This window comes from Hemitrygon akajei, chromosome 12, assembly GCF_048418815.1.
Source record: "Hemitrygon akajei chromosome 12, sHemAka1.3, whole genome shotgun sequence".
Classification (NCBI taxonomy): domain Eukaryota; kingdom Metazoa; phylum Chordata; class Chondrichthyes; order Myliobatiformes; family Dasyatidae; genus Hemitrygon; species Hemitrygon akajei.
Window position 1 is genome coordinate 64,500,932 of NC_133135.1, and position 10,544 is coordinate 64,511,475.

Here is a 10,544-nt window from a genome sequence, read left to right on the forward strand (position 1 = left end):
GGAGCATAGAATCCTTATTCAAACAATATTTAAGGGTTTTATAGGATTTATATATAGATGTTAATATATAGGGTTTTCTGTCCAAGTCAGCATGAAAGCCAAATAACTTGAATTGCATCTAATTTGTTTTCCCTCTTTCCTGATTCTGTTTAAATGTCTTTCACCTGAAACATTAAATCTATTAATCTTTACACAGTTGTTGCATTACCTGCTGGATACTTCCAGCACTTCTAGTTTTAGTTTTGAACCTTAACTGTGTTTCTTTCTTGTTAACCTTCAAATTGTGGAATTCCAGCCTCTCGAATCCAAACTACAACATTTCAGGAATTTTCTTTAAAAATCCAGTCTAGTTTGTTTTGCTAATAAAACGAACCTTTAAACATCCTAATTCATGTGAAATTTAAGAGACTGCTGCCTCTGCCTTGTGTACTTTTTAATCATCTTTGCCTTCTTTTAAAATTCAAGATATACATTATGTCTCTAAACCCATTTCTTCTCTCCTCAAGCAATCAGTGTTGCAAACTTATTGCCCCTCTCCAGCTGTGGGTTCCAAGGTGACTGAAAAGATCAATTTGGGACCCACAGATTGTGCCCCAGTTGGTCACAGGCTGTGCTGAGCGAGGTGGATGGGGACCTTGGCAAGTGGTGTGTTATTTGCACTGTTAACGCTGGGCATCCCCGTATCCTTAATGGACTTCAGATTCTCAATGTGCAGTCCTTTCCCATTTGGATTGGGCCACGCATTCCCAGGAATCACTGGGCATGTCATTTTTTTTCTGAAGAGGATTTGAGAACATCTTTCAACCTTTTCCTCGGTCCACCTAGAAATCTCTTCATGTCTCACAGCTCAGAGCAGAGTATTTCAGACATTTAATGTTAGACATGCAAACAGTGGGGTTGACTGAGTAAAATTTGGACCTCACTTCTGGGGATATTAGCCTAGGACAGTATGCAGTCTGCACATTCTACCAGTGAACTTCTCATGAAAACAGCAGTCAATAAACTGGTCTATGAATTAATATAGCCTAAACAACACTACAAATATAAAATTGGTCCAACTATACCAATCTTCCATCCATTTTATATCCATCAAACTAAAATGGACTACCACTAAACATATTCCTTTAACAGTTCCAAGATGGCCTCATTCTGATAGTTTATTTGCTAGCAAAAGTTGGTGTGATTTTGGTTCTAATTCAGTTTCTGAATTATTGTTACAGTCTCGAGTTACATTGTTATTTTATTTATCAAGATTCAACATGGAGTAGGTTCATCTGGCCCTTCGAGCCACGTCGCCCAGCAATGCCCCAACTTAATCCGAGCCTAATCACAGGACAATTTACAATGACAAATTAACCTACCAACTTTGGACTGTGGGAGGAAACCAGAACACCCGGAGGAAACCCATACAATTACGGAGAGAATGTACAAACTCCTTCCAAGCACCAGGGAATTGAACCCAGGTCGCTGGTACTGTAAAGCGCTGTGCTACCATGCTGCCCCAATATATACATGCCTCTCAATACTGATTCTCACATGCAAGGACCAGAAAAATAAGGTAACTTTGTACAAGTGAGCACTATGGAAATTTCTCAGATTAACTTGATGTTACTGTGATAACCAAATCAATGGTACACCATCTCCAGTACAGTTGCAGTGCTTGTGGTCTGCACTAGTTGTTCAGCAGGTATTGTACATGATAGCCCAATTGACCTCCACAGCCACAGTGTAACTGTAGGGATGCAATCTGGAGTTTGTGTGAATACTCTGCATAAATGGTTCAATGTGATAAAGCAAATCCTATTGGATTAGGACATTAGAAGATTCCAATTTTTTTTAAGAGTCTGTTGGATCCATCAAAGACCTTCATCATCCAGGCCATGCTCTCTTCTTGCTGATCCCAATGGGCAGGAGGTACAGGAGCCTCAGGTTTAGAAACGGTTATTACCCTTCAAGCACCAGGCTCCTGACCCAGTCAGTTCACTCACCTCAACACTGACTCCACAACCTGCAGACTGAACTCCAAGGGCTCCACAACTCATGTTCTCAGTATTAGTTGGTTATTTTTCTATTACTTGCACGATTTGTCTTTTTTTTTTGCACACTGGTTGTTTGTTAGTCTTTGTCATGTATAGTTCTCCGTAAATTCTATTGTGTTTCTTTATTTTCCTGTAAATGCCGTCAAGAAAACGAATCTCAAGGTAGTATGGGATGACAGAAACATACTTTGATGATAAACTCATTTTGAGCTTTGAACTGAGGAATTACTGTACTGCCCTATTTAAAAGTTACGATTACTATGTATTTATGTAAGCAATTTTCACACTGAAGCAATGAAACATTAACAATTGAACAGTTTTGCAGTGCAGTTAACTTTCCCACATTCAAAACTTGCAGTCAGAAGCGCGCAACAAGGTCACAGAATCAGCAACGTTGATAATGCCGAGCTAATTGTTTTCAGTTACGCTGATTAAGGGATAATTAACGGCCAGGCCACCAGGAATAACCCGTGGGTGACGAGCAAGTTATTGTCGCTGAAGTATTTCTGCCTGTGACTTCTATTGTCTTGGCGAAATGCAATGCACTCCCTTCCCCAGCGGTAAACAACTTCCTCCCGTTCCACCCTCTACCGATGTGCATTGCTGCGCAACCGCATTCTTTCACCAAATGAGATAAATTCCTGCCCCTACCACAGCCCCCCCCCCCAAATTCGGCGGGGAATGCGAATTTGTCCCCGCAAAAAATGAGATCTATTCGACATTGCTATGGACCCCTGTGGTTTGGAAATGTGAGATTCTGAGAATGCGGCTTCCGCAGTTGACCTCCCGTTCACGCTGGGGGGAAATAAATCCCGGGTCTTGTTCAAAACGGAATTATAGCATCAATGAAACTGACTTTTATTCAACCCACCTCAATGACAAATTGCCTGCCAAGTACAATACACTCGATATTTCCCGTTATCCGGGGAACGGCATGGATTCCAGCTCTCCTGCCGTTGGTCCCCACTACAAACTGCTCATTTCATCCTGCTGAGAAAATAGCATTTAATTTGTCCCAGATTCTGTTTCCCTGCCCTTTCACAGTCTGACACAAGTCCTCAGTCAGGCTACAGCCCCCGAGGAGCTGAGCGTGTTTCAGACAGCTCGCCGCTCTGCCTGTAACATTCTCATAGCCGCAGGGGTTCGTTCCGAGGAGAGCGGTGTGTTAAATAGGGCCCCAAGTCTACCCAACGGGACAAAGAGGTGCTGGGGGTGAAGGAAGTGTCCTTGCTAACTTACATTTTGCCAAAGAAATTGCAAATGTTTTGAAACACTGGAGAAAACTATTCTCGGTTCATTCAACAGTAAGAACAGCAATGTGTTTCATGAAAAATAATAACGTGGGTGTGTTTCGAACAGCCGAAGAAATGCGCCCAAAACGTCAGTACGATAAAATCGGCCCGTGTCAGAAATCAACATCAACCTTACCTGGGTCGTGAAAGGGTATAAGAGCAAAGTTATACAGAGGCTTCTTGGGTCGGCTTAAGGACGTCTCCAAAATCTTTGAAGCTCCTTCAATAACTTGGACTAAGTCATCATACATGGACCCGGTCACATCAAAGACAAAGGCCAGGGTGGAAGCTCCCTCCGGGACATCCTGCGCCTCCTGCTCATCTTGAACGGTCGGACAGAAAAACAGGGCAAGGTACACGATGAAGGTTTTAATTTGCCATCTCAGGTTCATTGGTACAATCATTTTAAACACCGTCCTCCAAAAGTCAAACGACGTGTAAATCTAGGCGATGCATTTAAAAAGCAAAGATTTGATCTGCGAGGCAACAGCAATGAACTTTTCTCACTTCTGGTTTCGATCTCCAGAGGTTGTTCAAAGGTGCTGATGCTCCGCCGGTCCAGTTAGACTGGAGTGAAGTGGCCGGACTGTTAGAGGAATTGGTTCAGACTAAACTCCACTGCTCGGGTCAGCCTCTTCCCTCTCCGCAACAAGGCAAGATGATACCCTGGTGAGCGCTGTGTGCCGATTGGAGCACATTACACAGGAGTCATTCGGATTTTAGGGGCCCGCTTCGGGGCGAGTGCTAAGTTTAAAGGTCAGCCCTCAGTACTGTTGACTCCAGGGATCAATGGAAAAATGCACCGCGCGTTCAGCACGTTTTTAAAGTATTTTTTTCAAAGCGAGTTCGATAATTATAAGTATGTTTGTAATTAAAACTGATGGAGTTGGGCTGGGGGACGGCACTTAACTACATCACTAGTTGCAGATCCAACGTAATTACAAGAAAACAGATTAGCTCTGGGACATGAATGAAGGCGCTGACATGAAGCTTCTACTTAGCAGAAATACTGGAGAAAATAGAAGAGACGGAGTTATCTCTGAACTGCACACCAGATCGGCGCCGAAGTACCTGGTGACAGCCTGCTTCTGGACTTGGTGAACTGTGTCATTTGTGTTGCCCGTTAAGATCGGTTGCTTTTTTTTTACAGAATAGGCATTTTCCTTAGAGGAACGGCTCTTCTCAAAAAGGGAGAAAACGTTTTACAAGATGATTGTTATTAAACACAGAGACAAGCGGGAAAGTCAGATTCCGAATTTGAGTCGCAGCGTGACGCTCCTCGTCTTCCCAAGACGGTTTCTCTTCCAAGTGAAATCATTTTCTTATTAGCATTAGTTTCTCTTTGGTCACTGGTAGTGTGTGAAATAATAAAGTATGTTACATTACATAAACTACTGAATGTTATATATTGGTTGTTGAAATATTCCCTGCAACTATTCCATAATGCCATTTCTTTAAAGCTGTAACAAAGAAGAGCAGTGAGTTATAGGCTCGAGTGCTATAAAGGTGTGTAGTGTTGAGATGGTTGTTTCTGGAATTCACCCACTCAAGTGCTCTCAATGAAGTACCTGTGCAGACCGTCCAGTTCATCTGGCAAAATGCCTCATCGCCAGACCTCACCAACAGGCACCAAAACCTCACCTGGCTGGCGGTGAGAGTCAGATCCCACCTGTACGCCCGGAAAGTTGTCTCCGCACCCCTCTGCCCACGGGAGGACTGCAGTGAGGAGGAGTCGGTGACCCACCTCTTTGCACACTGTGGGTTCGCAGAGAAGGTGTGGAGGAGGATAGAAGGGGTGGTGTCGAGGTTCATCCCCAGCAGCTGCATAACAGAGGATTCTCTGATCTACGGGCTGTTCCCGGGGACGCACACCGAGACCAACATCCGGTGCTGCTGGCAGATCATCAAATCGGTGAAAGACGCTCTTTGGTCGGCCCGAAACTTGATGGTCTACCAGCACACGGAGATGTCCGTGAGGGAATGCTGCCGACAGGCACATTCTCAGCTGCAGGAGTACGTGCTGAGGGACGCACTCAGACTCGGTGCAGCCACCGCAAGGGCCCGGTGGGGAAGGACCACAGTCTAGGGTTCTTCTCCTGCGGGAGTTGAGGGATAGGGTGGTGGGGAGTTTACCCCTCAACAAGGGCATGTAAATATGAAACCATAGAGTGCCACCTGGGTGGCTAAAAGTGTGGAAATGTAAAGACCATAATGGAAAGATTTGTAAAGGATTGAGAGACATTGAGTGGTTTATTGTACAGCACATAATTTTATTTTTGAATAAGGTATATTTTGTTTAATAAAAAAAACCTGATTGAAATGTACAGTAAACCACTTATGCACAGACACAAGGGATTCCACTGATGCTGGGTATACAAACACAGGGCTGGCGAACCTTTTTTGAGAGTGTGAGTCCAAAAAAATCTAAAAAATTCTCTCACATGCCATGGTAATTTTGATTAATTTAGGATACTTATGAAACTTTTTAAAAAAGATGAGTATTGTAAAAGACATTGACATTGTAAAAGACATTAATAAAAGACATTGAAATAAATGAAGCATTTTAGAAAATCTGATCAAAATTATTAATAGTAATCTTTTAAATAGATAATTGAAAAACCTTCATGTAAGTACTAAACTACATAAAGCATTTAACATTAGTTTCACTGAATTTCCAGTGTTGAATTACAAATGACAGAAGAAAATATATAATCAGAGTGACGCCAATGCCAATTGGCCCAGAAGTTTACTATCCAATTCCTGATGCATACACCAGGTCTGTGAGGATTTCAAAATATATCTTCAAAATATGTCAACCAGTTTTGATTAATCACACATGCAGATACCATTCAGAAAACAACTGTTGGTTTCTCTGTCAAAGGCTTTTCCCTTGGATTAGTCCTCTCCATGAATACCAAATGGCACATTGCAAGTTATAGAATACCAAATGGCACATTGCAAGTTATAGAACATAGGGGCTTCTGTGGCCAACCTATGCCGTGACCATTACTTGAGCTGTGTCTCCCCCTACTGGTAGATGGGCTGCAATTAAATAATATTTAGTAGATAGAAGAGATTTAGATGACTCCAACTGTGCTTTTAGTGCATATGGAGGCTGGGCACAGTGGAACATCTGGAATGTCGATAAACAATTAGATGAATAATGCATCAGAAATAAGCTGAGTAATAATCTGCTTTTTGTAAGGTATTATGAAATAGAGTTCCTTTATAGTTCAGTACAAACATCTAGTTTCTTTACAGTAACACAACAAGTTTCTTTACAGTAACACATCACTGTTAACGATTCCTCTCAGCTGGCCTCCGCTCCTCTGATCAGGATGTTAAACTGTTCTGGTGAGAAAAAGAACAGTAGGGACAGTGACAACTTTCAAAAACAAAGCACCTTTCCTATCCCAGCTAGGGAATTAGTTTGAACAGCTAAACTGTAGGCAAATCTCAAAGCCACAAGGTCTTGCAAACAGCAATTGGCTTTTTACTATTTCCATTTCAAAAGAAATTTGAAGGAAGGTGTAAATGCATTCAGGGTGGGGAAAAATCCACGGGAACACTGGTTAAACCAGATGGGAGCCCAAATCTTGCTGTTTTAGTTTATCACAGACACCAAAGCAAGAGTGCCCATGTTGTAGTTTACTCACTGCAGATCCTGCAATCCCTTTTCACCAAGTGAGCCTTTCCATCCGAAGGAGTAGTTCGTGAGGGACACAAGAACGCAAATAAGCCTGAGGTGTATCAAGAAGCACCTCACCATATAATTTCACAGACACATGTGGGATTCTACAGGTTTTCAGCAACATACACAAAATGCTGGAGGAACTCGGCAGGTCAGGCAGCATCTAAGAGGGGAAACAGTTGGCATTTTGGGCTGAGACCCATCGTCAGGACTAGAAAAGAAGGCAGAATAAGATGTGTTGGGCAAAGGGAAAGAGTACAAGCTGGCAAGTGATAGGTGAGACCAGGTGAGGGGCAAGGTGGGTGGGGGGGGATGAAGTGAGAAGGTGGGAGGGGTAAAGGAATCTAATAGGAGAGGACAGTGGACCAAGGATTAGAGGGGAGGAGATGGAGAGCTAAAGAAAGTTGATGGGCAGGTCATGAGGGCAAGGGAGGGGAAGAGAAGGGGTAATAAATTGACTATTTTGCAGCAGTACAGTGCAATACATAAAAAATAATATAAATTACAATAAGAATATATTTAAAAAGTGCAAAAAGGGAGAAAAATAGTGAAGTGGTGTTCATTGGTTCATGGACAATTCAGAAACCTGAAGGTGGAGGGAAAAAAACTGTTCCTAAAATGTTGAGTGATCATCTTCTGGCTCCTGTACCTCCTCAGTAAAAGTAGTAATGAGAAGAGGATGGTAAGGGTGCTCACCTTCTTGCGGATGGACTTCTCAAGGTGTGCGTGATGGTGGGGAAACCAGCACCCATGAATGAGCTAGTTGGGTTTACATCACTCTGCAGTTTTTCTGACCCTGTGCATTGGTGATTCCATACCAGATGTGATGCAACCAGTTAGAATGCTCTTCGTGGTACATCACTATCTCAGAGGACCTGTCCTGGACCCATCATATAAATATAGTTGCAAAGAAAGTGCAACAGCGCCTCTACTTCCTCGGGAGTCTGCGGAAATTTGGCACGTCATCAAAAATATTGGAAAACTTTTATAGATGTGCGGTGGAAAGTGTGCTGACTGGTTGCATTATGGCCTGGTATGGGAACACCAATGCCTTTGAGCGGAAAATCCTACAAAAGGTAATGGATTCAGCCCAGTATATCAGGAGTAAAACCTCTCAACCATTGAGTCCATCGACATGAACATTGTCACAGAAAAGCAGCATCCATCAACTAAGATCCTCACCACCCAGGCCAAGCTCTTTTCTCACTGCTGCCATCAAGTAAAAGGTACTGGTGCCTCAGGACTCACAACAAGAACAGTTACTACTCCTCAAGCATCAGATTCTTGAACAAAAGAAGATAACCACACTCATTGAAATGAGCAGTCAACGTTTCGGGCCGAGACCCTACGTCAGGTCAGGACCCTTCGAAGGGTCTCGGCCCAAAACATTGACTGTTCATTTCAATGGATGCTGCCCCACCTGCTGAGTTCATCCAGCTTGTTTGTACATCTTAATTTGACCACAGCATCTGCAGTATACTTTGTGTTAACTACACTCATTTAAGGACTCTTCTATCTTGTTATTTCATGCTCATTATTTATTGCTATTTATTTATATCAGTATTTGCAGAGTTTGTTGTCTATTGATCCTGTCTACAGTTATTGTTCTATAGATTTACTAAGTATGCCCACAGAAAAAGAATCTCAGGGTTGTATGTGGTAACATATGTGTACTCTGATAATAAATTTTACTTTGAACTTTGAACTGTAAAAATTTACTAAGAGTCTTTTCTGACATACCAAATTTCCACAAACCCCTAATGAAATAAAACATTACCATGGCTTCTTCATAATTGTATCAATATGTGATAGATCTTCAGATATTTAGATCCACAGGAACTTGAAGCTGCTCACCTTTTCCACCGCTGACCCCTCAATGAGAACTGTTGTGTGTTCTTCTGATTTTCCTTCCTGAAGTTCATGATCAATCCCGTGGTCTTACTGGTATTGGGTGCAAAGCTGTTGCTGCTGCCCAAACAGCCAGACTACCACACTCCTTGTTGCCATCTAAGATTCTACTAGCAACTGTTGTGTCATTTGTGAATTCATAGACGGCGTTTGAGCTGAGCCTACACTTTAAATGATAATACATGCACAAGAGCAGGAATTTCATAAAAATCGCAGTAAAATTACGCACAGGATACCACTTTCATGGAGTTAACAAGGATGTGACACCATCAGTCAGCAGCTTATGTTGATCCACAACTCATGGGCTTTCCTCACCATATGTTAGTATATCTTTGCTTTGAAACAACGGCACAAACTATTTTCAAGAAAATTTGTCCTAGAAGATCTGCTATAAAGTGATGTTTTTTCTTGGTGAGAGACATTTGTTAGCACAACTTCAGAGTCAAACCTTTTAAGAAAAATGAACCAACTGCCAAGTAGACAATACATGGGTTTTTAACTATACACTTGTATTCTGAGATGAACTTATAAACCAATGGCCATGGCTTTTCTCTCTATGTTAAATACTCTGTGGCAACATTTGATGAATAACAAAGAAGTTCAGGTCAATATTTATCCCTCAGTCAATATGACTAACAGATCATCTGGCCATTAGTCTATGATACAGCAATATCTTGCAGTGTGCAAGTCGGCTTGCTGCACCTCCTACTTCATTACAGCAACCATACTATAAAAGTACTTCACTGGCTGTAAAGGTGTTAGTATGTCAGTTAACCAATAATATAATTTAAGTAATTGCTTTTGAATTTTAAAAAAATATTGTAATATAATTATACAAGACAGAACCCAAAGCCTATACAAAATTTTAATACAATCAAGAGCTCTCCTAAAAGATTCCTGTAACTCCTATAAATAGTAAATAACTATGCTTGGTATCTATTTTCATGAGGTCTCATTGATCTTACAGCTCTTGTTTACAATTATTTAAATAAATATGCCCAATTACTTCATTGTTAGAAGGAATTTTCAAAACAATAATCTATTGGAAGTCAGCAGCAATTATTAATCTTAAGCAACACACACAAAATGCTGAAGGAACTCAACAGGCCAGGCAGCATCTACGGAAAAACGCACAGTCAACGTTTTGGGCCGAAACCCTTCGGCAGGACTAGAGAGAAAAAAAGCTGAGGAGTAGATTTGAAAGATGTTGGGGGGGAGGGGGGGAGGGAAATACATGGTGATAGGTGAAATTTGGAGCAGGAGGGATGAAGTTGATTGGTAAAAGAGATAGAAGGCCATGGAAGGAAGAAAAAAGGTGGGGGAGGAGCACCAGAGGGTGGTGATGGGCGCGCAAGAAGATAACATGAGAGGAGGAAAGGGGGAAGGAAAATGGTGATGGGGGGAAACATTACTGGAAGTTTGGGAAATCGATTTTCATGCCATCAGGTTGGAGGCTACCCAAATTGAATATAAGCAGTTGTTCTTCCAACCTGAGTGTGGCCTTATCACGATAATAGTTGCTCATCCCTATAGACTTCCCTGTGCTTTAAAAGCTTCCAGAATTATTTTCCCCACAGTATAACTACAATTGATGGTGGAGATTTTGTTTGTTTG

At 41.9% G+C, this 10,544-nt stretch overlaps 1 protein-coding gene across 1 annotated transcript in view; it reads right to left on the minus strand.

Moving 5' to 3' along the window:
• hmcn1 (hemicentin 1) overlaps window positions 1-4,718 on the minus strand; it is a 489,515-nt gene extending 484,797 nt beyond the window's left edge. Inside the window, exon 1 of the mRNA XM_073063293.1 lies at window positions 3,468-4,718. Coding sequence (XP_072919394.1) covers window positions 3,468-3,735 — 268 coding nt within the window. The 5' untranslated portion in view covers window positions 3,736-4,718. The remainder of the gene's footprint in view (window positions 1-3,467) is intronic.
• Window positions 4,719-10,544: the final 5,826 nt, after the last annotated feature.